At 34.5% G+C, this 27,112-nt stretch overlaps 4 protein-coding genes and 1 pseudogene across 5 annotated transcripts; 4 read left to right on the top strand and 1 right to left on the bottom strand.

The window, feature by feature from the left end:
• The first annotated feature begins 5,744 nt into the window (after positions 1 to 5,744).
• LOC101264947 (cytochrome P450 CYP72A219) lies at positions 5,745 to 8,654 on the top strand. Its single transcript, XM_004243212.4, has 5 exons — positions 5,745 to 6,183; positions 6,467 to 6,687; positions 7,089 to 7,333; positions 7,409 to 7,793; positions 8,056 to 8,654. The coding sequence occupies exons 1-5, from the start codon at positions 5,907 to 5,909 to the stop codon at positions 8,479 to 8,481; spliced, it is 1,554 nt and encodes a 517-aa protein (XP_004243260.2). The 5' UTR covers positions 5,745 to 5,906; the 3' UTR covers positions 8,482 to 8,654.
• A 712-nt stretch (positions 8,655 to 9,366) lies between these two features.
• On the top strand, positions 9,367 to 11,896 carry LOC101264644 (cytochrome P450 CYP72A219-like). Of its 2 annotated transcripts, none has more exons than XM_026032111.2 (5): positions 9,367 to 9,778; positions 10,201 to 10,280; positions 10,385 to 10,629; positions 10,736 to 11,120; positions 11,203 to 11,896. In XM_026032111.2, the coding sequence occupies exons 1-5, from the start codon at positions 9,502 to 9,504 to the stop codon at positions 11,626 to 11,628; spliced, it is 1,413 nt and encodes a 470-aa protein (XP_025887896.1). In that variant the 5' UTR covers positions 9,367 to 9,501; the 3' UTR covers positions 11,629 to 11,896. The 2 variants fall into 2 exon arrangements, with proteins under 2 accessions (XP_025887896.1, XP_004243259.1); XM_004243211.5 differs by having other exon boundaries at positions 9,368 to 9,778; positions 10,060 to 10,280.
• Positions 11,897 to 13,921: 2,025 nt separating this feature from the next.
• Positions 13,922 to 16,909, top strand: LOC101265252 (cytochrome P450 CYP72A219-like). Its single transcript, XM_026032112.2, has 5 exons — positions 13,922 to 14,367; positions 14,872 to 15,092; positions 15,296 to 15,540; positions 15,647 to 16,031; positions 16,320 to 16,909. The coding sequence occupies exons 1-5, from the start codon at positions 14,091 to 14,093 to the stop codon at positions 16,743 to 16,745; spliced, it is 1,554 nt and encodes a 517-aa protein (XP_025887897.2). The 5' UTR covers positions 13,922 to 14,090; the 3' UTR covers positions 16,746 to 16,909.
• A 1,859-nt stretch (positions 16,910 to 18,768) lies between these two features.
• Positions 18,769 to 21,733, top strand: LOC101265559 (cytochrome P450 CYP72A219-like). The gene is made up of 5 exons (XM_004243214.5): positions 18,769 to 19,456; positions 19,720 to 19,940; positions 20,043 to 20,287; positions 20,395 to 20,779; positions 21,071 to 21,733. The coding sequence occupies exons 1-5, from the start codon at positions 19,180 to 19,182 to the stop codon at positions 21,494 to 21,496; spliced, it is 1,554 nt and encodes a 517-aa protein (XP_004243262.1). The 5' UTR covers positions 18,769 to 19,179; the 3' UTR covers positions 21,497 to 21,733.
• Positions 21,734 to 22,744: 1,011 nt separating this feature from the next.
• LOC101253804 (G-type lectin S-receptor-like serine/threonine-protein kinase SD2-5) lies at positions 22,745 to 25,129 on the bottom strand (annotated as a pseudogene).
• Positions 25,130 to 27,112: the final 1,983 nt, after the last annotated feature.

Here is a 27,112-nt window from a genome sequence, read left to right as displayed (position 1 = left end):
ATCTAGACTATATAAATGGATAAACAACCAAATATACACTTGTACCGTTAACAAAATAATTTAGATCATATTCTTTCTTATACATTGAGTTAAAATATACTAATCCCGTTATACTTTTGTAAAGCCTGTGGATTCTAACAAGAATCCATGGTCAAATCTCAGCTGAAGCTGCTCAAGAACACGTAGAAGAGAAGCAATTTAGTTGGGAGAGAAAGAAGAACTGCATTAAGCAACAATGCCACACATTACATGAGTTATATACAATCCACTTACTAACAAACTTGTAACTAACTTCTAACAAATTTGTAACTAACTCTTCCTAATTATAATCTAGTGTGTAATCTACACTATAATCTACTATGTGTTTCAATACATGTTCAATGTACATTAATGCAATTATTTAACTCTTTTACACCCTCCCTCAAGCTAGGAGCTATGAAGATGTTCTTCATTCCTAGCTTGGATACAAGATGTGTATGAGAATCTCGTCCAAGGGTCTTAGTGAATATGTCTGCAGGCTGTTCAGATGACTTCAAATATGTTGTGACAACCAATCCTTCTTGTATCTTTTCTCTCACGAAATGGCAGTCTATATCTATGTGTTTTGTTCTCTCATGGAACACTGGATTAGCTGCTATTTGAATTGCAGAAGTGCTGTCTGAATGCAATAACACAGGAAGGTTAATCTTGACGCCAAGTTCATCAAATAAACCAACAATCCAAACAACCTCAGAAACTGTAGATGCCATTGCTCTATATTCTGCCTCTGCTGAACTCCTAGACACTGTCACTTGTTTCTTAGATTTCCAGGATATAGGTGAACCTCCATATTGTACCAAGTATCCTGTAATTGATCTTCTACTATTAATGCATGCACCCCAATCAGCATCACAAAACACCTTTAATTCACTCCCCCCTGTTGATGCCATCAAAATACCAAGTCCTGGTGCTGATTTCACATATCTAACTAATCTCATTGCAGCCTCCATATGTGAAGTCTTTGGAGAGTGCATAAACTGACTCAAACATTGTACAGCAAATGATATATCAGGTCTAGTAGTTGTGAGATACAACAGCCTCCCAATTAACCTTTGATAGCCTGTAGGATCTTTTAATGTTTCATCTGGACATGTAGATGGGATGTTAGCATCAAACTCAACTGTAGTAAGCTTTTGATTTAATTCCATTGGAGTTGAGACTGGTTTGGCACCTGCCAACCCCATGTCTGATATGAGTTCTAAAGCATACTTCCTCTGGTGTATCAGAATTCCAGCATCACTCCTAGCAAATTCCAGCCCAAGAAAGTATCTTAGCTCTCCCAAATCTTTGATCTTGAAAGACTGTTGTAGCATCTCCTTAGTTTGTTGAATCATCACTGAATCATTGCCTGTCAATAACAGATCATCTACATATATAAGAACTATCATTATCTTGTCTTGTTTCCTCTTCGTGAACAAAGAATAATCTCGTGTGCTTTGATGAAATCCAGATTCAATTAAGGTGTGTGTAAGCTTGATGTTCCACTGTCTTGATGCTTGTTTCAGGCCATAGAGTGACTTTAGTAATCTACATACTTGATTGTTTCCAGTCCTGTCGTTGTTCCTTCTACTAAAACCTTGAGGCAATGTCATATATACCTCTTCATACAAATCTCCTTGTAGAAAGGCATTGTACACATCCATTTGATGAATGTGCCAATGCTTAGCAGCTGCAATTGAAATAACAGACCTTACAGTAGTCATTTTGACTACTGGTGAGAATGTCTCTTGGTAATCAAATCCTTCCTTTTGATTATAGCCTTTAGCCACCAATCTTGCCTTGAATCTTTCCACACCACCATCTGAATTATACTTCACCTTATACACCCATCTACAGCCAATGGCTTTCTTGTTCTTTGGCAAGTCTACTAGTTCCCAAGTCTGGTTATCCTCTAGAGCTTTTATTTCACTCTGCATTGCATCCACCCATCTAGCATCTTGTATGGCCTCTGCATAGGTAGCTGGTTCATTCTCAACTGAGAATTTTGAAACAAAACTTTGGTATTTGTTGGACAACCCAGAGTAGTCTAGCACTGAAGCTATTGAATACAGACATTTGTTGGTCCCATTTGTAGTAATGTAATCCTTATGCCAAATTGGAGGTTTAATGCTTCTAGCTGATTTTCTTAGTGGAGGATCATCCTGATAAGATGACATTTGTGGAGCAGCATTATCTGAACAAGAAGGAGGTATAGAAGATTGTGGCACTATAGTGATCAATTCATCATAATTGAATAAGTCTGCACTGGATATAGTATTAGATGAAGATGTAGTATTGTCTTTGAAAGGAAACACTGATTCAACAAAAACTACATCCCTATTAACAAAGAATGTTTTGCTCTCCAAATTGTATAATTTGTATCCCTTTTGTGTAGGTTCATACCCCATCAGGACAGACTTTAGGGCCCTAGGACTAAACTTGTCTTGTTTAGTAAGATTAGTAGCAAAACATAAGCAACCTATCACTCTTAAGTGATCAATTGAAGGAGGCTTATTGTATAGTTTCTCAAAAGATGACACACCATTCAAACTAGTAGAAGGTACTCTATTGATCACATATACTGCAACTTGAACACACAAACCCCAAAATCTATCTGGAAAACCAGCTTGAAACTTAATAGCTCTTGCTGTCTCTAGAATGTGTCTATGTTTTCTTTCCACTACACCATTCTGTTGATGTGTATATGGACAAGAACTTTCATGGATAATACCATATAACTTGAAAAGCTCATTGCAATTGTAGTTGAAAAATTCAGAACCATTGTCTGACCTTATCTTCTGAATCCTTTTTCCAAACTGAGTTTCAACTTCTGTAAAGAAATGTTTTAACAAACTAACAACATCTGATTTCAATCTCATTAGAAAAATCCATGTCCATCTAGAATAGTCATCAACAACAGTAAGAAAATATCTCATACCATCAAAAGTTTCAACTCTATAAGGTCCCCAAAACATCTAAGTGAACCAGCTGGAAAATACTTGTTGATCTACTAGTACTGTTAGGAAAAGGCAGTCTAGTTTGTCTAGCAAGTGGACAAATTTCACAATTATGTAATGCAAATTTACTACCAAACTTATTGAAAATGGGAATCTTCCTGATTACACTCATAGGCACATGACATAATCTTTGGTGCCAAACAGTAGCCTTATCTTCAGCATCTTGTATTGCTGTTAAACATCTCTGAGGCATATCTTCTACTTGTGTATCTACCATGTATAATCCATCCTTTTCTTTACCAGTCACCCTCACCTTCCCAGATGAGAGGTCCTGAAAAACACAGTAATGAGGAAAGAAGGTGACACAACAATTCAAATCTTTTGTCACTTTTGAAACAGACATAAGATTGAATTTGAAGTCTGGAATGCATAACACTTGTTTAAGCATGTCACCTTTTTCTATAGGACAACTTCCAATATGAGAAACCTTTGCAGACTCTCCAGTAGGCAACTGAACACTACCTGCATTTTCTATCATTCTTTCACAATGTAAATGCTTAGCATCATTTATCATGTGATGAGTAGCACCAGTATCAACAACCCACTGTATTGAAGCATCCTTAGATAAGTAAGAGTTACCTGCCATATTAGCTGCACAATGTGTATCACTAACTGTTGTTTGATTCAACATTTGAATAAGTTTCTGATGTTGTTGTGGTGTAAACATTGGCATTGGCATTGTCTCAGATGCTGCAGCTTGATGAGACTCCTTTTGAGTAAGTTGTGGAGCATGATGATGGATTGATGATTCTTCATAGACTAGGTTCCCTGCAACAACTGAATCTCTCTTTCCTTTGAACTCTGTAGGATATCCAATAAGCTTGAAACAATCAAGTTTTACATGGCCAGTTTTGTGACAATGATCACACTTCAATAATTTGTTGCAATCACTTCTCATATGTCCCTTCATGTGACAATATTCACAGAAAACATTAGGATTGTATGGCTTCCTATTCCTCGAACTAGACCTTGATGTATACATTGCAGTAGGATTTGAATTTGAACTTTCTGGCATTGATCTACTTAAGTTTGCTGCTAGTTTTTGACTTTCATCTTGACTTATCATGGCATAAACCTGATTAATGCTAGGAAGTTGATGCATCAACAGAATTTGGCTGCGAGCTTGAGCATAACCATCATTAAGTCCCATAAGGAACTGCAACATCCTCTGATATTGAAGATGCTCAAAAAACTCCTTAGATTTAGGACAATTACAAGCTGGTGGTGGCATGATGCTATCATATTCATCCCAAAGATCTTTGAGTCTTGAATAGTATACTGAGATAGAAGACACACCTTGAACAAGTGTGAAGATCTCCTTGTGTAGCTGAAACACACGAGAACTGTTGATCTTGTTGAACCTTTCTCTTAGATCTCCCCAAATCAAATGTGTATCTGAACAGAAAAGAACACCACTGTGTAGATCTTTACTCACATTGCACAGAATCCATGAAACAATAATGGCATTACATCGATCCCACAGTTGAGCCAAACTCCCTGAAAATTGATCTCGTTTCACTGTTCCATCAATGAATCCTACTTTGTTCTTCCCAAGCAAAGCCAACTGCATTGCTTTGCTCCACAAAGTGTAGTTATCTGTTCCTGTGAGCATGATTCCAATGTTGAGTGAGCCTGGTGAATCAGATGGATGCAAGTATAAAGGATGAAGATGATCAATGGTCGTGGATGCCATTGATGTTCCTGTGATTTCCCCTGCTGAATCTCCAGTAGAAACCATCGAATTAAAACTCTATTTCCTTTGTCTACAGATTACAGAACCCCTCGCTCTGATACCATGTAAAGCCTGTGGATTCTAACAAGAATCCATGGCCAAATCTCAGCTGAAGCTGCTCAAGAACACGTAGAAGAGAAGCAATTTAGTTGGGAGAGAAAGAAGAACTGCATTAAGCAACAATGCCACACATTACATGAGTTATATACAATCCACTTACTAACAAACTTGTAACTAACTTCTAACAAATTTGTAACTAACTCTTCCTAATTATAATCTAGTGTGTAATCTACACTATAATCTACTATGTGTTTCAATACATGTTCAATGTACATTAATGCAATTATTTAACTCTTTTACAACTTTCAGTCTGAATATCCTCTTTCCATTATACTTTTCGTCCAAATATACTCCTTCTGTCCAAACATACCTCATTAGTATGACAAGGGATGTATTTCGTTATATGTAAATATTTATGAATTAGTATTATTGTTTAGAACACGAGAAAATAAATAAGAAATCCGTTTATTAATTGGGAAAACTTACATAAATATACTACAAATAAAAAATATTTATCATTTATAGCAGTAACATTTTTTTTTCACTTTATCACTTTTAATACATTTATAATACACTTTTAATTCATATTACAAAAAAAAAAAATTTATTATTCACATTTAATACAAGTTTTATTAATAAGTAATACATTTATTATACAGTTTAATACATTTATAATACAATGTGTCAACTTCTTACCAAAAAACATGATATTTTTTTTAAAATAGATATAATACATATATATATGACACACTTCATTCACTTTTAATACATATTTAACATAGTATTGCTATAAATGATAATAAATATAAGTATCGCTAAAATCAGTAATTATTTATGAAAAGACATTCATCGAAGTATTTTTTTTCTTATTTTATTAGCATCCCTAGATAATATCATTGAATTCGATAAAATTGAGTGGATCCAAACAGATTGGACAATGATGTTTTTGTCTTCGATATTATAGAGAGAAAAGCTAGGCCTTATCTTGTCCAAATAACAACAAATTAAGAAAAGGTAAAATTAGCTATTTTCCCCTCTTTTTTCTATGTAACAATAAACAGTTTGAAAAATAAAATTTCATGGAGATTTTGTATAACACAATTATAGCAACAATTTGTGTTGCAATATTGTTGGTATATACATGGAGAGTGTTGAATTGGGCATGGTTTAGGCCAAAAAAATTGGAGAATTTCTTAAGGCAAAGAGGTCTAAAAGGAAATCCATATAAGTTACTCTATGGAGATTTGAATGAACTCACAAAAAGTATAGTTGAAGCTAAGTCTAAGTCAATCAATATCTCTGATGATATAACTCAAAGGCTTATCCCTTTTTTCCTTGACTCCATCAACAAAAATGGTATGTTTATTTTATTGATTCGACTAGAAAGTAAACACTGCAACTTTGAGTATGCATATCTAAACACCTTAACTTTATGTGATTCGTTTATCTAAACTTTATGTGTCACGTACGAGACACGGTGGAGACAAGTTGGAAGTGTTTAGTTGCTAGTTGGACCAAGTTTAGGAGTCTAGATTTGCACCTCAAAGTTGGAGTGTTTACTTGTCAGCTGATATCATATTTGAGTGTTTGTTTATGTAGTATATGCCTTTTTTTATAATTGAAAATGGATTTTTGGCAGGTAAAAGTTCTTTCATGTGGCTAGGCCCATATCCAACAGTGTTGATCACAAATCCTGAACATGTAAAAGAGATTTTGACAAAGAATTATGTGTACCTAAAGCAAACTCATCCAAATCCATTTGCAAAGTTATTGGCTCAAGGTCTTGTGTTGGTTGAGGAAGACAAATGGGCAAAACACAGAAAAATAATCAATCCTGCTTTCCATGTTGAGAAGTTAAAGGTTAAATATACTTCTTTTTTGTTGTATTGAATTGGGATATGACACAAGTATCCCCTAGATTATGATCGAAATCTCACAGATACACCTTAACTAATCTAAGGTCCTATTACTCCATAAACTCATTTTTTGTGTAATTTTGTACAACTTTTGGCTTACGTGACACACTCTGTGACTCCACTTAAGTGAGGCGCGTGGGAGATGTTTGGAGGTCACGTAGGCCAAAAAAGGTGTACAAAATTACAAAAAAAAAAGTTCAAGGGTAATAGAACCTCAGTTTAGTTAAGGTGCGTCTCTAAAATTTCGGTCATAGACTATGGTTACTAGTCTCTTATCCCTATTGAATTTAGGCCAAAAAAAGCAGAAAATTCAATTTTCTTTTTTTTTTCATTTGTTTTGTACAGCATATGTTGCCAGCATTTTATATGAGTTGTAGTGAAATGATAAGCAAATGGGAGGATATTGTTTCAAAGGAAACATCATACGAGCTCGATGTATGGCCAGACCTTCAAATAATGACCAGTGAAGTTATTTCTCGAACCGCATTTGGTAGTAGCTATGAAGAAGGGAGAATAGTGTTTGAACTTCAGCAAGAACAAGCTGAGCATATAATGGACATAAGTCGTTCAATATATATACCAGGATCGAGGTATGATAATTTACTTTTGAGATTTCTACATAATACGGAAACTAAAATGTTCATTACTTAAATTTGTTGTGTTAGGTTCTTGCCTACTAAAAGGAACAAAAGAATGCTCGAAATCGAAAAGCAAATTCAAACAACGATTAGGCATATCATCGACAAAAGATTGAGGGCAATGGAAGCAGGGGAGACTAGTAAAGATGATTTATTAGGCATATTACTTGAATCCAATATGAAAGAAATTGAACAACACGGAAACAAAGATTTCGGATTGACAACAACAGAAGTGATTGAAGAATGCAAGTTATTCTATTTTGCTGGACAGGAGACCACTTCAGTGTTGCTCGTGTGGACGATGGTTTTGCTATGCCTACATCCAGAGTGGCAAGTACGGGCCAGAGAGGAGGTTTTACAGGTCTTCGGAAATGAAAAACCAGATTTGGAAGGACTAAGTCACCTCAAAATTGTAAGTACTTTCCGCTATGTCGTTGGCATAGATCAAACTTCAACAATCAAGGAAACTATAAAATCAGGATAAAACAAGTAGCTGTTAATGTGAAATCGTTCCGACTGGGCTCAGATAGCTAGGCCACTTCTATAATCCTATTTCAGTCTCGGAAGGGCAATTACTATGAGACTAAAATATCTCGCGAAGGCATGACCCCTGAATTTTGTAAGAAGTGAACTAATTCTACTTCCAACTTACGCAATGTATTTTTTTTCCATAGGTGACAATGATCTTATACGAGACATTAAGGCTATTCCCCCCATTACCGGTATTTAGTAGAAGGAACAAAGAAGAAGTCAAATTAGGGGAGCTGCAGCTACCAGCTGAAGTGATACTTATTATACCTGCAATCTTTATTCATTATGACAAGGAAATATGGGGCGAAGATGCGAAGGAATTCAAACCAGAAAGATTCAGTGAAGGAGTGTCAAAGGCAACAAAAGGTCAAGTCTCGTTTATTCCGTTTGGTTGGGGACCTCGAATTTGCATCGGACAAAACTTTGCAATGATGGAAGCAAAAATGGCAATAGCAATGATACTACAAAAGTTCTCCTTTGAACTCTCTCCGTCTTATACGCATGCTCCATTTGCAACAATTACTATTCATCCACAGTATGGTGCTCCTCTGCTTCTGCGCAAACATTGAAATGGATATTCTTCATTTATCAGCTCGAATACTACTAAATAGTTGAGCTATGACTGAAGTCACCCTTTTCGAATTTCAATGTTGTAGTTTTGAAATGTTATCCTCGTGTCTTTTGTGAGCGAATAAGTTTATGTAATGAAAATCTATATAAACTGCTGCATATAAATTGTTCATTCCCAGTCCTATTTATACATAATTTTTTTTTTTAACGATGCATCAACAATAGATTTTTCACGGAAGGGGATTCAGATAGCCTTCCTTGGCTCCGCCCCTGACTACAACCACTAGAAAATAGAACACAACACAATATAATCTCCAAATCTTCCAAGCTAATTTAAAGAAAGCATGACTTCAATTTTTACTCCCTCCGTCCCTAATAAGTGTTGCTCTAGCAACTTAAAAAATTGTTCCAAAACAAGAATCGCTCTACATTTCATAACAAAATATAGTAATTGTTTCCAACTACACCCTCGTATTAAAGAACTACTTCTTCTTAATAATACTCGACTCTCAAAATACATCTAATAAATAAGGGTGACGTAGTAAACTATGCCTTTATTTTGTTATTTTTCTTGATAAGCGCGAAACAAGACAAATCAACACACTTATTTTGAGACGAAAAAAGTATATTTGAAGTAGTTTTTTCAACATGGGAATTTGTGCCTTTGAGGAATAAGTCTAGCCTTCGTGTTTTGGATGAAGAAGACAAATAAATCTATGACATTTGTCTTCTTTTTTTTTTTTTGCATTTATGGACAAAATAATATATTGCTAAGACGGTGGGATTACAATAATTTTTGGAACTAAATATTTATCATCGAAATCATGATTAGATATTTTGTTTGGTCAATTAGACCTAACATATGCCATATGTCCCCAATCCAAGAAAGAAATTGGGGAAAATGGAGAGGAGGCGTATCGAACAATGTTATTATAAAGTTACAAAATCAGCTTACTTCCCCTCTTCCTTTTTTTTCTATGTGAAAGAAAGCAGCTAGAAAGAAGAGTCTTATTACTTTCATGGAGATTTCTTACAACAGAATTATAGAAGCAATTTGTGTTGTGACTTTGTTGGTATATACATGGAGAGTGTTGAATTGGGCATGGTTTAAGCCAAAGAAACTTGAAAAATATTTAAGAAAAAGTGGTCTTAAGGGAAATCCATACAAATTACTCTACGGAGATTCGAAGGAACTCACAAATAAACTGAATGAAGCTAGATCTAAGCCCATCAATTTCTCTGATGATATAGCTCAAAGGCTCGTCCCTTTTTTCATCGACTCCATCAACAAAAATGGTATGCTTCTTTTATTCTTCGTCATTAAAAGAATTAATTTTGTTCTGTTCTTGTATATATACAGTATAATTTTTCTATAGAGAACATCCTGATGAACCCCTTTTCGGTACCCCTAGCTCCATCCTAGAGGCAGATCCGATCTATAGACTATAGTTGACTGTTGCAATTTCCTAACCCTATCAATTCATAGTTGATAATTGGTCTTACTTGTGCTTAGCTGAGATAAAATTTGAGTGTATGTTTATTTATATTTTTCCTAATCGAGAACGGATTACTCTCAGGTAAAAGTTCTTTTGTGTGGCTAGGCCCATGTCCAATAGTGTTGATCACATATCCTGAACATGTAAAAGAGATTTTCACAAAGAACTGTGCGTATCAAAAGCAAGCTCATCCTAATCCATTTGCCAAGTTATTGGCTATAGGTCTTGCGTTGCTTGAGGAAGACAAATGGGCCAAACACCGAAAAATCATCAATCCTGCTTTCCATGTTGAGAAGTTAAAGGTTATATTCACTTCATATTCTAATTACTACTAAATTTAGCAAACATGAAGCTGTACTACTGATAATTCTAGTGCTGATTTTTTCGATTAATTTGTTTTGTACAGCATATGTTGCCAGCATTTTATCAGAGTTGTACTGAAATGCTAAGCAAATGGGAGGAGATTATTCAAAAGGAAACATCAGTCGAGCTCGATGTATGGCCAGACCTTCAATTAATGACAGGTGAAGTCATTTCCCGAACAGCATTTGGGAGTAGCTATGAGGAAGGGAGAATAGTATTTGAACTTCAGAAAGAACAAGCTGAGTATGTAATTGACATAACTCGTTCAGTTTATATACCAGGATCGAGGTAAAACAATTATTTGTGAAATTTCTACATACTATGGAAAATCACAAATTCACTACTTTGTACTTCAAAAGACTTTTCTTGTTTGCTTTTACATTTGTTTTGTTAGGTTCTTGCCTACTAAAAAGAACAAAAGAATGCTGGAAATCGAAAAGCAAGTCCAAACAACGATTAGGCGTATCATCGATAAAAGATTGAGGGCAATGGAAGCAGGGGAGCCTAGTAAAAATGACTTATTAGGCATATTACTGGAATCCAATATGAAAGAAATTGAACAACACGGAAGCAAGGATTTCGGAATGACAACAATTGAGTTGATCGAAGAGTGCAAGTTGTTCTATTTTGCTGGACAAGAGGCTACTTCAGTGTTGCTCGTCTGGACAATGATTTTGTTGAGCGTACATCCAGAGTGGCAAGTACGTGCCAGAGAGGAGGTTTTGCAGGTCTTTGGAAATGAAAAACCAAATTTAGAAGGACTAAGTCGTCTCAAAATCGTAAGTACTTTAGGAAAGTTCGTTATGTAAGACAATTTAAAATAGCCCAACTTATGCAATATATATTTCTTTCCATAAATAGGTGACAATGATCTTGCACGAGACGTTAAGGCTATTCCCCCCAGTACCAACATATCGTAGAAGGAACATACATGAAGTCAAATTAGGGGAGCTAAGTCTACCAGCTGGAGTTCTACTCTTTATACCCACAGTATTGATTCATTATGACAAGGAATTATGGGGTGAAGACGCGAAGGAATTCAAACCAGAGAGATTCAGTGAAGGAGTGTCAAACGCAACAAAAGGACAGGTCTCGTTTATTCCCTTTGGCTGGGGACCTCGGATTTGCATTGGACAAAACTTTGCAATGATGGAAGCAAAGATGGCAATAGCAATGATACTACAAAAGTTCTGTTTTGAACTCTCTCCGTCTTATTCACATGCTCCAGTTGCGATAATTACTACTCAACCACAGTATGGTGCTCCTTTGCTTATGCGCAAACTGTGAAATGGATGTTGCTGATATTTAAGATCAATGATGTTGTGTTCTCCGTATTTCGGTTGCATCATTTGCTCTTCGTCCACAGTATGGTGCTCCTCTCCTTATGCGCAAAACTTTAAATGGATGTTGCTCATATTTAAGAAATTGCTGTTTTCCTATTTCAACATTCTGCTATTGAGCCGACCTTTTGTTCGACTTATTTGCTTTTAATAAAGGGAAAAGAGTCTCATGCCTCAACTTTACAATACGGAATTGATATACTCTCGTTGTAAAAGTGTATATATCCCAATCAATATAAAAGAAACTCAAATAATGATAAGCAAGTAGATGTATAAGGGAGATATTTAAAACTCAAATTAGCCGTTGAAATCAAACAAGTAAAAACAATCATGTATACAAAATATCAAATATACCTTGCGCTTTGTTAGAAGAATCAGGAAATCAAAACAAAATATAGTTTGTGTTTCCAACTACACCCTTGTATTAAAGAACTACTTTTTCTTAATAGTACTCGACTCTCAAGAAAAAAACTAATAAAAGAGATAACTTAGTAAACTATATCTTTTATTTGTTATTTTTCTTAATAAGTGTGAAATGATCTGTTAAAATGACACTTATTTTCTGAGAGAGAGAGAGAGTATATTCAAAGTAATTTTTTCAACATAGAAGTTTGAGCCTTTGAGGAAGTCTAGCCTTCATTTTTGGATGAGGAATGACTAACAAATCTATTATATTCGATACTGTATTTGGATATTTTTTTTTATTTTATGCAGTATTTATCGTCCAATTGTTTTTAATTGGAAAAGGGTCAAAAATATCCTAATAATATGTGAAATCGAAAAATAATGCAGTTCATTAATAGTTTGATCTGAAAATGTCCTTATCTAAATAGTTTGATCCAAAATTCATCTGCCGCTAATAGTTTTGTTTAGAAATGACTCTATTGCAGTGATGTAACCAAGAATTTTATGAAGGGTGTCCAAGTTAAAAAAAAAAAATTAAAAAATTGGTGCAACAAAAATCAAAGTGTGTAATATTTAGATTTAATAGTACACCTTTAATTTAATATGAAGTAAACGAATGAAACAAAAAGGAAAAAAAAAAGATAAGCGAGTTCAATCTATAAAAAGAATCACTTTTGAGTAAAACTAAACAAATAAACACAATCGTCTTAGGTGACGTCCTACATGATAATTTTGTGTCCTATGTAGTATTCTACATGTATTATACCACGTAGATGTATGTGTCTACATGTTCAATTTCATATGAGCTTAAGAGTGTGTTTGGTATGAAGGAAAATATTTTCTGGAAAATGTTTTCCAATTTTCTCATGTTTGGTTGGGGCAAAAGTTTTGGAAAATGTTTTCCAAATCAACTCATTTTCCTCAAAATTAAGGGAAATGACTTCCTTTCAAAAATTAAGGAAAACATTTTCCAAAGCTCTCATCCAATTTTAAATTACATTTTTTTTTTGGAAAAACATAAATTTTAAAAAAATATTTTCAATTTCAAAATTTTATTTTTTCACCGATCTCTGACCACCCTCCCCCTCTACCCCTCCCCCCCGCCCTTAACACCACCCCCTCCCCAAAAAATTAATTTTACTTTTTAAAAATATTTTCAACTCCAAATTTTTATTTTTAAGCTCCTACCTCTCCCCCCCCCCCCCCACCTCCCGGCCAGCCCCCTACCCACCCCTACCAACCCCAAAAAATTAATTTTATTTTTTAAAAATACTATCAACTTCAAATTTTTATTTTTTCATTCCTACCTCCTCCCTCTGCGCCCCCCCCCCCACCACCACCACTACCCCCACCCCTTATCACCACCACCCAAAAAAAAATTATTTTTAAAAAATATTTTCAATTTCATAAATTATTTTGTATTCTAGTAAAAATAAAAAATATTTCTCAAAAATATTTTTCATTCATAAATCAAACACTAAAAATCATTTCAAAAAAATATTTTCTACTCACCAACCAAACATGAGAAAATAAGTCCAAAATCTACTTGTTTTCCAGGAAAACATTTTCTAGGAAAACATTTTCTAGGAAAACATTTTCCATGGAAAACATTTTCCTTCATACCAAACACACCCTAAGTATGTACTTGTGTACACCTAAAGTTGGAGGGCATAGATGTCAGTCAAAGTCAAGTTAACGGTTTATTTTAAAAATAAATTAAAAGGTATATTAATGTATTATGCCTTTATTTTTTACTATATTTATGGGAAATATATTAATATGTTGCTAAGATTGTGAGAATACAATAATCTTTGAAACTAAATATATAATGTATTTATTATTTGAACCATAGTCAAAAACTTTCTTTGGTAAGTTAAATCTCAGCAATCAAATCAAGAGTTTGTGGAAAATGGAAAGGAGTCGAATCCAACAAATTTAAAGGTTATAAATTAGCTAACGTCCCCTCTTTTTTTTCTAAGTAAAAGGAAGCATTTTATTAATTTAATGGAGATTTCTTACAACACAATTCTAACAGCAATTTGTGTTGCAATTTTGTTGGTATATACATGGAAAGTGTTGAACTGGGCATGGTTTAGGCCAAAGAAACTTGAGAAATACTTAAGAAAAAGTGGTCTTAAGGGAAATCCATACAAATTACTCTATGGAGATTTGAAGGAACTCAAAAATAAACTCAATGAAGCCAAATCTAAGCCCATCAATTTCTCCGATGGTATAGCTCAAAGAATCAACCCTTTTTTCGCCAACGCTATCGACAAAAACGGTATGTTTCATTTATTCTTTAAAGGAATAATTTTTTCCTATTCTAGTGTATATGTTGTGTAATTTTTTATAAAGACGAATCACTTTTTAGTACCCTAGCTCCATCCATGATTTGAGAGGGCCGTGAACTCTCTAGTAGAGGCAGATCCAAAATTTGAAATTTATGGATTTTAATTATAGGGACCTTAAGTGTATATAAATGGATATACGATCAAACATTTATGGTTCCTATAATACATATAATAGACAAGATTTGTACAAAAGCTATTCAGTTCACATGAACCAATACGTTTCGTGGTTTCTCCTCTCACGACTATAGTTGACTGATGAATTCATGGTTGATAACTTACACCAAATCAGGCAAAGTAAAAAAGATGTATAGTTAACATGTCAACATGTGAACTCTCGTATTTGGAGTGCTTACTTGTCAGTTGGAATTAAATTTGAGTGTCTGTTGATGTATTTGCCTCACTTTTTTTTCTAATCGAAAATGGATTACTCTCAGGTAAAAGTTCTTTTGTGTGGCTAGGCCCATATCCAATAGTGTTGATCACAGAACCTGAACATGTAAAGGAGATTTTGACAAAGAATTATGTGTACCAAAGGCAAACTCATGCCAATCCATTTGCAAAGAAATTGGCTTTAGGTCTTGCGAAGCTCGAGGAAGACAAATGGGCCAAACACCGAAAGATCATCCAACCTGCTTTCCAAGTTGAGAAGTTAAAGGTAATATTCCCTTCATATTCTTATAACTAATAGATTTAGCGAACATCGGTAAATTTTCATGCCTAAGACTTAAGATAGCATATTGAAATGTCTTAACATTATGAAGTTGTCAATTTATATCCACGCGTGCAATAACGTACAAACAACGTAGCTCTCCTACTAATAACAAGTACTACTTTTACCTATTGATTTGTTTTGTACAGCATATGTTGCCAGCATTTTATCAGAGTTGTAGTGAAATGATAAGCAAATGGGAGGAAATTATTCCAAAGGAAACACCATTTGAGCTCGATGTATGGCCAGACCTTCAATTAATTACCGCTGAAGTCATTTCTCGAACGGCATTTGGGAGTAGCTATGAAGAAGGGAGAATAGTATTTGAACTTCAGAAAGAACAAGCTGAGTATGTAATTGACATAATTCGTTCAGTTTATATACCAGGAACAAGGTACAACCATTTATTTGTGAAATTTCTACATAACATCGAAAATTATATGTTCATTACTTTCTACTAAAAACACTTTTATTGTTTGCTTTTAAATTTGTTTTGTTAGGTTCTTGCCTACTAAAAGGAACAAAAGAATGCTGGAAATTGAAAATAAAGTCCAAACAACGATTAGAAGTATCATCGACAAAAGATTGAGGGCAATGGAAGCAGGGGAGGCTAGTAAAACTGACTTATTAGGCATATTACTTGAATCCAATATGAGAGAAATTAAACAACACAGAAGCAATGATTTCGGAATAACAACAGCTGAAATGATAGAAGAATGTAAGTTATTCTATTTTGCTGGGCAAGAGACCACTTCAGTGTTGCTCGCGTGGACAATGATTTTGTTGAGCCTACATCCAGAGTGGCAAGCACGTGCCAGAGAGGAGGTGCTGCAAGTCTTCGGAAATGAAAAACCAAATTCGGAAGGGCTAAGTCGCCTCAAAATTGTAAGTACTTTCCGCCAGTTGATTATGTAAGGCAACTTAAAATAGCCCAAGATCACTGCATAGATCGAATTTTAAAGATGAAAAACAGTGTTAAATCAACGATAATATAAGTAGTTTTTATATCGTTTTGCCCATCATTAATGCCAAATTGTTCCCACTGAGATCAGATAAACCACATTTTCTACTCGGAGACTAAAAGATCTCGAAAAGGTATGACATCGACATTTTGTAAGAAGTGAACTCATTCTACTTCCAACTTATGCAATACATTCTTCTCTCCATATATAGGTGACAATGATCTTGCATGAGACGTTAAGGCTATTCCCCTCAGTACCAACGTATCGTAGAAGGAACAAACATGAAGTCAAATTAGGGGAGCTGAGTTTACCAGCTGGAGTGCAACTCATTATACCCACAATATTAATTCATTATGACAAGGAATTATGGGGTGAAGACGCGAAGGAATTCAAACCAGAAAGATTCAGTGAGGGAGTGTCAAAGGCAACAAAAGGACAGGTCTCGTTTATTCCATTTGGTGGGGGACCTAGAGTTTGCATCGGACAAAACTTTGCAATGATGGAAGCAAAAATGGCAATAGCAATGATATTACAAAAGTTCTCCTTCGAACTCTCTCCGTCTTATACACATGCTCCAGTTCTAACAATTACTATTCATCCACAGTATGGTGCTCCTCTGCTTATGCGCAAACTTTGAAATGGATGTTGCTCATATTTAATACCAATGGTGTTGTGTTCTCCGTGTTTCAGCTCGAATACTGCTAAACTAGTCGGTTATGGCTGACATAACTCTTTTCCTATTTCAACATTGCAGTTTTGAATTGATATCAATGTTCATGTTCACTTTCTTTTGACATTTCTTCCGTGGGTGAATCAGTTTAAACTTGTTATAATGCTCCATTGTGTCTCGTGAAGAGTTTACATCAGTGGTTCCTATTTATGCAAGTCAAGCCTTTATGTCTTGTACATATAGATTGTTTTCTCTCAGTCCTGCAAGTTTTTTTTCTACTTATAAAGAGAAAATCTGATTAAATCAGCAAAATTTCATGAATCGCACCCTTGCGTTTATATCAAACCAAGATGTGGGTAAATACTATGGTATAAAACTAGTATTCAACATCCAAAACTCCTTTTTTGTGTGCTGTCAGTACATGAATATTTTGGTAATATATCTTCCGAAAAAACTTTTTTGCTAATCCTTTATGGAACCCTCTGTAAGGTTTCGGGGGAGTAGTTACGTACAATGTCACCATTTTTCGAGTAATTTTTGGGCATTTAGAGTCCAATTTACATGAATTAGGATATTTTCTCATTTTTTCGTCTATATTAATTAGCCCATGAATATTTTGGTGATATGACTTTGAGAAAAAAAATTGTGAAACTTTTTATGGAACTCTCCGTAGAGAGTTGGAGGAGCAGTAAGTACAATCTCACCATTTTGCGAATTATTTTTGGGAATTTAGGGGTCAAATAACATGATTATGCAATTTTCTCAGTTAACACACATGAATATTTTTGTAATATGGCTTTTGGATAATTTCCCTGTGGAACCTTTATTAAACCCTACATATGGAGTTGGGAAGCAGTACGTAGAGTCTCACTATTTTTTGAGTAATTTTTGGGTATTTGGGGACCAATATATAGGAATCATACAATTTTTTCAGTTTACGTATATGTTAGCACATGAATATTTTGGTGATATGACTTTTAGTCGATTTTTTTGCGAAACCTTTATGGAACCCTCCGTAGAGAGTTTGGGGGGGGGGGGGGCGGTAAGTACAATCTCACCATTTCTAGAGTTATTTTGGGGCATTAAGGGACTAATTCGCAGGATTAGGCAATTTTCTCGATTTTTCATGTGTATCAGCACATGAATATTTTTGTGGTATAGCTTCGAGACACATTTTTTATGAGATCTTTATCAAACCATCGGTACGGAGTTGGGGAGCAGTACGTAATTTTAGAGTTATTTTTGGGTATTTAGGGACCAATATATATAAATTGAGCAATCTTCTTAGTTTTTGTGTATGTTAGCACATGAATATTTTGGTACTATGGCTTCCGGATGAATTTTTTGCAAAATCTTAATAGAACCCTTCATCGGGAGTTGAGGGTGTAATAAGTACAATCACACCATTTATAGAGTGATTTTTGGGCATTTAGGGGCCAAGTTACTGGAATTTGGTGATTTTTCTTAGTTTTTCGTGTGTTAGCCGACAATATTTGGTTATATGACTTTTGAAAGATTTTATGAAACCCTTCGTCGGGAGTTGGTGGAGCAGTTCGTACAATCTCACAATTTTTAGAGAGATTTTGGGCATTTAGAGTCCAATTTACAAAAATTTGACGATTTTCTCAGTATTTCGTGTGTTAACCCATGAATATTTTGGTGATGTGACTTTCAAATAAAAATTTTGTGAAATCTTTATGGAACCCTCCATGGGGATTTGACGGAACAGTACGTACAACCTTACCATTTTTAGAGGATTTTTTTTTTGTATTTAGGGAACAATTTACAGGAATTAGGTATAATGCATAAATATGCCCGTTACTTGGCTCCAGCTTGCATCTATACGCTCCAACTTTGAGTGTGCACAAATAAACACTTAAACTTGTATAAAACTAAACAAATAGACACATTCGTCTTCTGTGACATCATACATGACAATTTTGTGTCCTTTGCGGCGTCCTATGTGTATTATGTCAGGTAAGATGTGTGTGTATACTTGTTTAATTTTATACAAATTTAAGTGTCTACTAGTGCACACCCAAAGTTGAAGGGGATAGACGCCAATTTAAGGGAATATTTATGTATTTTTTTTCTTTTATTTTTTACTAGATTTAGGGATAAAAATACAAATTTTGGTGCTAAAATTGTGATATTACAATAATATTTGGAACTAAACATGTATTTATTATTTGAACCATAGTCAAGGACTTTCTCTGGTTAATTAACTTTTAGCATTAAATCTAACCTACGCCACGTGTTCCAGTCAAAGAAAGAATTTCGGGAAAATGGAGAGGAGGCGTATCCAACAATGTTATAACAAAGTTACATAATTAGCTAACTTCCCCTCTTTGTTCTTTCTATGTGAAAGAAAACAGCTAGAAAGAAGAGTCTTATTACTTTCATGGAGATTTCTTACAACAGAATTATAGAAGCAATTTGTGTTGCAATTTTGTTGGTATATACATTGAGAGTGTTGAATTGGGCATGGTTTAAGCCAAAGAAACTTGAAAAATACTTAAGAAAGAGTGGTCTTAAGGGAAATCCATACAAATTATTCTATGGCGATTTGAACGAAATCACAAATAAACTGAATGAAGCTAGATCTAAGCCCATCAATTTCTCCGATGATATAGCTCAAAGGCTCATCCCTTTTTTCATTGACTCCATCAACAAAAATGGTATGTTTCTTTTAGTCTTCGTCTTTAAAAGAATGAATGTTTTTTAATATTCTTGTATATATCTAGTGTGATTTTTTTTTATATAAAGAGGATCCAGATGAATAATTTTTTGGTACCCTAGCTCCATCCAAGGGGTCGAGAACTCTCATGTAGAGACAGATCCAAGATTTGGAATTTATGAATTTTAATAAGTTGGACTTCAGTTGGAGTGTTTATGAATTATGCCTTCTTTTTTTTTCTAATCGGAAATGGATTTCTCTCAGGTAAAAGTTCTTTTGTGTGGCAAGGCCCATGTCCAATAGTGTTGATCACAGATCCTGAACATGTAAAGGAGATTTTCACAAAGAATTATGTGTACCAAAAGGATACTCATCCCAATCCATTTTCCAAGTTCTTGGCTGTAGGTATTCTGAAGCTTGAGGAAAATAAATGGGCCAAACATCGAAAAATCATCAATCCTGTTTTCCAAGTTGAGAAGTTAAAGGTTATATTCACTTCATATTCTAATTACTACTAAGTTTAGCAAACACGAAGCTCTACTACTGATAACTAGTACTGGTTTTTCCAATTAATTTGTTTTGTACAGCATATGTTGCCAGCATTTTATCAGAGTTGTAGTGAAATGATAAGTAAATGGGAGGATATTGTTCCAAAGGAAACATCAGTCGAGCTCGATGTATGGCCAGACCTTCAGTTAATGACCGCTGAAATCATTTCTCGAACTGCATTTGGGAGTAGCTTTGAAGAAGGGAGAATAGTGTTTGAACTTCAAAAAGAACAAGCTGAGCATGTAATGGAAATAAGTCGTACAATTTATATACCAGGATCAAGGTATAACGATTTATTTGTGAATTTCTATGTAATATATGGAAAATGACATGTTCATTACTTTCTACTAAAAAGTCTTTTCTTGTTTGGATCTAAATTTGTTTTGTTAGGTTCTTGCCTACTAAAAGGAACAAAAGAATGTTGGAAATCGAAAAGCAAGTCCAAACAACGATTAGGCATATCATCGACAAAAGATTGAGGGCAATGGAAGCAGGGGAGACTAGTAAAAATGACTTATTAGGCATATTACTTGAATCCAATATGAAAGAAATCGAACAACATGGAAGCAAAGATTTCGGAATGACAACAACTGAAGTCATTGATGAATGCAAGTTTTTCTATTTTGCTGGACAAGAGACCACCGCAGTGTTGCTCGTCTGGACAATGATTTTGTTGTGCCTACACCCAGAGTGGCAAGCACGTGCCAGAGAAGAGGCTTTGCAGGTCTTCGGAAATGAAAAACCAAATTTGGAAGGTCTAAGTCGCCTCAAAATTGTAAGTAGTTTGTTATGTAAGACAACTTAAAATAGATCAAATTTCAAAGATGAATAACATTATAAAATCAAGATAAAATAAGTAGCTGTTAAATCGTCTTGCCCATCAATTGATGCCAAATTGTTCCAACTGAGTGCAGATAGAACACATTTTGTATCGTCCTATTTCAGTCTCAGAGGGGCAATTACTAGGAGATTAAAATATATTAGGAAGACATGACATCTAAATTTTGTAAGAAGTGAACTAATTCTACTTCCAACTTATGCAATACATGTTTCTTTCCATATATAGGTGACAATAATCTTGCACGAGACGTTAAGGCTCTTCCCTCCAGTAGCAACATATCGTAGAAGGAACAAACATGAAGTCAAATTAGGGGAGCTGAGTCTACCAGCTGGAGTGCTACTCTTTATTCCCACAGTATTAATTCATTATGACAAGGAATTATGGGGTGAAGACGCGAATGAATTCAAACCAGAAAGGTTCAGTGAAGGAGTGTCAAAGGCAACCAAAGGACACTTCTCCTTTATTCCATTTTCTGGGGGACCTCGAGTTTGCATCGGACAAAACTTTGCAATGATGGAAGCAAAACTAGCAATAGCAATGATACTACAAAAATTCTCGTTCGAACTCTCTCCGTCTTATACACATGCTCCATCTTCAACAATTACTATTCACCCACAGTACGGTGCTCCTCTGCTTATGCGCAAACTTTGAAATGGATGTTGCTCATATTTAAGAAATTGCTCTTTTCCTATTTCAACATTGTAGTATTGAATTGTTATCAATGTTGTTGACCTTCTTTGAGCTGGGCCGGTCACTTTTGGGCCGACCTTCTGTTAGACCCATTTGCTTTTTAGTATAGAGAAAAGAGCCTTAAGTACTTCTCAACTTTGCGATTTAGTGCTGGTATACTCTCGTTATAAAATTGACTCACATATAACCCTATCGATACGCAAATGACCAGGTATATCCTTTTGGTCTAACGGAAGTGAGAAATATTTTTATGATTTTTTAAAAAATTGGGCTTATTATTTTGATGGTCGAATTTATTTTCACACATTCTCAAGATCATCAAATAGCTCATTCTCAGGTCTTTTGTTGAGAAATTCAGCAAGATCTGCATCGACTAGGTTTCTACATACTCAATACCTTCATCATTGCATTGAATTGGCAAGTCATCTTTTCTATATTGACAAGGATAAAACTTGGCTAACGTCTCCGCCAAAGATTTTTGCGACTTATCACATCTTTCAGCATTTTCTGCCCTGTTTCACTGATAGTGGGACAGTACTGCTGAATACACAGGGAGGGCTACCTGGTCAAATAACGAATGCTTGGTGATTATAAAAATGCCTAGATCGTTGATTCAGGATGTTCCAATCACATGACTGGTGGTGACAAAAGTTTGATCAACATAAGCAAATAACTCATATTGGCAAGACAGTGTTCATGCGTCGTCATATCTCGAGACAAAGTGCAATTTCAGAATGTCTACTACATTCCATGTAATTCCAAGTAATGTTACAAATTGTTACTAACAATTAATAAGAGGGAACGTGGCATAAATGGCTTTGTTGAACTAGATATATTTTTGTGTAGATGAGCCAACTTTTAACATATGACATAAATGCGTCATTTTTAATAGTTTCATGACATATTTGAATCTTTTCCCAATCTAAACTGATTTTTTTTTAATCATGTTTAAGATAAATTTTTGTTTCTGTAATTGAGAGTACATCTGGCCCTTGATATCCTATTCATGATGTTCTCGAGTCTTGATACTTCCCTTACAGAAAATGAGGAAAAGCTAATGCAATATTATTATCGCCTGTCGCGTATGAATTAATGAGTTTTTACATGATACTAACATGAAACTCAAAAAAAAATCTAATGCAAAGTTGCTGAATATTACATTCATGAATTGTAATCTAATTCACCATAAGAATTTGAGCTAGATATTGTTTACCTCGGTCCCGATAAAACTGATGGCAATGTTGAGCTGATAGAGGCTTCCCTCGGTACCTTAGGTACATTTCTGAAATTCTAATCTAAGTTGGTTTCAACAGTCACCAAACCTTCGAGTGCCTTAACCACCAATGACATGGAAGGCCTCTCGGAGAAATCGGCCTGTAGACACCACGCAGCAAGGCTCATCATTTCTGTCACTGCTTCTCTGTGGAGCTGCATATCCTCGTTTCTGTCAACCATATCTGTGAGCTGCTCTTGTTCTACTTTTCTCGTAAAAACATTTAGCAAATGGACATCTTCTTCATCACTTTGGGACCAGTCCAAATTCTTTCGTCCACAGAGAATTTCCAAGAGCACAATTCCAAAAGCATACACATCAACTTTTTCGGTGATTATTGAGCTCAACCATTCAGGGGCTATATACCCCGGCGTTCCTCTCATTCTAGTCACAACTTTGCTTTTGTCTTTCTCAATTAGCTTCGACAGACCAAAATCAGATATCTTAGCATTGAAATTTTGATCTAAAGGATGTTTTGTGGTTTGATGTCCAAATGAATTATCTTATGGCTGCAATCCTCGTGTAGATAAGATAATCCTTTCGCAATATCTGATATTATCCTCTTCCTTGTGTTCCATGTAAGCCCATTTTCTTGTGTGATCCACCTATCCAATGATCCATTCACCATGTACTCATAGATTAGAAGCCTATGGCTTTTTTCGGCACAATATCCAATGAGTTTTACCAGATTGATATGGTGAATGCCACCGACTGTCTTTACTTCTGTTAAGAATGATTCCTTTCCTTGACCTACACCATCCAGATGTTTCACAGCTATTTTGGTGCCATTGCTCAGTGTTCCTTCATACACAGAGCCAAATCCTCCTTTCCCGAGCATTCTGCTGAAATCTTGTGTAATTATTTTCAGCCCATTGTAAGAGAATCGAGTTAGGATTCCCGGTAAGATTGGTTCTAGATCCAGAAAACCACCAGCTTTGCGTTTCTCTGACCTCTTTTTGGAAAGAGCAGAGCAAACTGAAAGAATCAAAACTATCCCAATCAAAGTACATCCTATGATAACTCTGAAAGACGATTTATGTCTAGGGGAAATGACTGGTGCATTTGAGGAATTTTGCACCTTAAGAAAAACTGAGGTTCTTGTTGCACCGTCTATGAGAGAGAAGACTTCATTCAATAATAAACAGTTCCCTCGTAGACTCACATCCAAATACGAATTATAAACAGCAGCTTTGCAAGAACAGTTACTCATACATGCCTTTTTGCAATCTTCAATCTTTTTCCCCTCAAACCAAAATATGCTCGAGTTCAAAAAAAATTCATCATTTAACCGTAATGAGAAATAGTCAGTATTCTTTAGCTCTACAAGACTATGATACTGCAAAGAGTCACAAGAAATGGGTGTCAGCTCAGTGCATCCGAGATCTGGATTCCTCTCACGCAATGGTTTGAAGAAGTTAACTTCAGCTGGACAAGTACATTGTCCTCCGTTTGCACAAATGCTGTATCTCCCACACACCATTGGGTAGCCACAGTCGGAGGTTGTCAAAATGTCATCTACCACTTTCCAATTAATGCCGAACCTACTGTTTTCAAGGTTGTCCAATTGGTATGCGCGTAAATGTCCATCATGCCTAAGCTGTATGTATTGAGCTATTGATGTAGGAGGGTATTGTAAAGCAGTAAGGGATTGACCATCAAAACTGTAATAAAGACTGTCGGGATTATCTGAAGTGTAGTAATACTGAGGTGGATCAGAATCTATGTATGTGGCTAAGCTTCCATTGAGAACAGTAAGAGAAAATAAACCTTGACTTGAATTGTCTGCAGAAATGCTTGCTGTTAGCTTCTGACCAGAAACCAAATTCTGCCCGGGGAGCAAACAATCTGTAGGATGATCAAAAGACTGCCAAACTGTGCGGTTGGTCGTATCAAAGAGCACGAGATTCCCCATTTCTGTCAAGTTTAAGCCCGAAACAGATTTTCCTGTAGTATTAGTGGACCAAACAAGAGTGCCATCAGAGTCTGCCAACACCAAGTTGCCATCTCGGCCTAGTTCCAAGGTTGCATTGACTTGCACTGGATGGTCTCGATTAGCAGACCAAACTAACTGTCCCCCCTCTATATAAATGGTCTCACCAGTACTGTTGTATGATACTAACAAGATACCAAGAAAGCATTCGAAACTGCAAGAGAAGCCATAGAGGAATCGTATACTGGCATTTCCTTCCAGAAGGATAGGTGTATAATGAAGGATGTCTTTACTATAAATACTCCCAATGGATGGCATGTTGATCCACAAAGTGGGAACACCGGAAATGAAACTCACTAAACGTTGAGATATTGCGAATTGTGAAGAACATAAGAGAATATAAACAAAGAAAAAGATAGCAAAACATTGTCTATGTTCTTCCATCATTGCTTTCTGAACAAAGACAAAACTAATAGAAAGATTATATGAATCGGTTCACTAGTTGCTACTCCGCTCTGTCTTCTTTTTCTTCTTCTTCTTGCTTATTATGTACTAGTTTCTGGACACGTGCTTTGCACGTTTGTTCCATTTGAATTTTTATAGACATGTTAAAATGCTATGAAAACATATATGTGAACAACATGTAATGAATAATATAATACAAAAATCATAAATAAATCTTTAATAATATAATTAAAAAACACCAAATAAAGGGCATATTTTGATGTTTCAAATTAATTCTTTTTAAGCAACTTACTATAACTTTTGAACTTTGGTTAATAGTTAGCAATATTTCACTAAAGTCACAAGTGGCTAATTTGAGCTCAAATAAGTATTTAGACTTACGACAATAAAACATTCATAGAAAACTAAATTAAGAAGTCTAATAGAGAAAAAATAAATAAAAGATAACAAAAAAGCTACATTGAAAAAGGCTAAGTCATTATGTGTATAAACTTCACTTTAGTGCTATTTACCACGACGGATTTGTAACATGAAATTTTAAATTTTGTATGTTAAAGATATAAAAAAAAAACATTCTACAGAAATAATAGGTAATGAAAGGACAAAGAATTGAAAAAATAGATGAATATGAAATCATAAATCTTTTAATTGATGTCTTCTCCCAAATTTCACATTAATAGGAAAGTTGAATACCACATATTTTGACAAATCCGCAACATGATATACATAGATAACGTAAACTATTTGAACATACATCAATTTGAAAGTATCTCAATCTTTAAAAATTAGCTTATCAATAAAGAAATAAATTAAATAAAAAATAAGATTAAAAGAGAACTAAATATAAATTGTCAACAAACAAGATATCAAGCAGAATCATGCATGAATAATCATTAACTAAAACTACTAAAATCTCAATACGAAGAACGAGTTACTCCATCAATAACCATCAACTTTTTGTACGTGTCTCTAAAATTTACATTAATAAAAGAAGTAAAATAATGTTTATTATGATAATTCGTAAGATGATACAATATTTCTTAGAAAAAATGATATTCTTAGAAAAAATGAAATTCTACACAATGAAATTCATCTCATCAATATAATTGAGAAATTAAAATTTAAAATTTAAATTTAAAAAATAAAATTAGAATAGAAATTAACACAAGAATAAAATAATATACGAGAACATGACAAAATACAATATACAAATATAAGATTCCAAATAAATTCAAGAATTTCTTCAAATAATAAACCAGTTGAAAAATAGTCATTATCATGAAAGTAAGATACAAAATATCATTATCAAAATCTTATATAATATTATTATTTTCAAATAAAATAAAATAGTACCTGAAAATTTTGAAATAATCTCATCAAAAGAAAGTAATTGGTGAACAAAAAATATTCCTCCATTAGTTAGAGATTTATAGGAATTATGAAAGGTGACAATAATTTTACTTCTACAATTGATTTTGAGAGAGGAAAGACTATTAATGTCATAACTCATAAAGAGAAGATGAAAAGTTAGAATAATTTGTATAAGAAGACTTAATGAAATAATCATATCCAGACGTGGGGAGAGGGAGGGATATTTTTTCCCTAGTCAATTTAATATAATTTAATTTAAGCATAGTAATTATAGATAGAGAATAAAATATTAACTAAATTATTTAGACATTTAAAATCTCAAAAAAAAAGAAGAGAAAAAATAAATATCAATGGATATATATATAGAGAGAGATTATTTATTTATTATTTTATACATATAAATTATAGAGAATAGATATAATTAGATATTTTAATTAGGAATTAACCTAAGGAAGTGTAAAGGTCATCAACATTTTAATTAAAATGGTACAATTTAATATTTAACTTAAATAATCAAATGATTTATAACATTTTAATT

This window comes from Solanum lycopersicum, chromosome 7, assembly GCF_036512215.1.
Source record: "Solanum lycopersicum chromosome 7, SLM_r2.1".
Classification (NCBI taxonomy): Eukaryota; Viridiplantae; Streptophyta; class Magnoliopsida; order Solanales; family Solanaceae; genus Solanum; species Solanum lycopersicum.
This window is presented reverse-complemented; position numbering and strand designations above follow the sequence as displayed.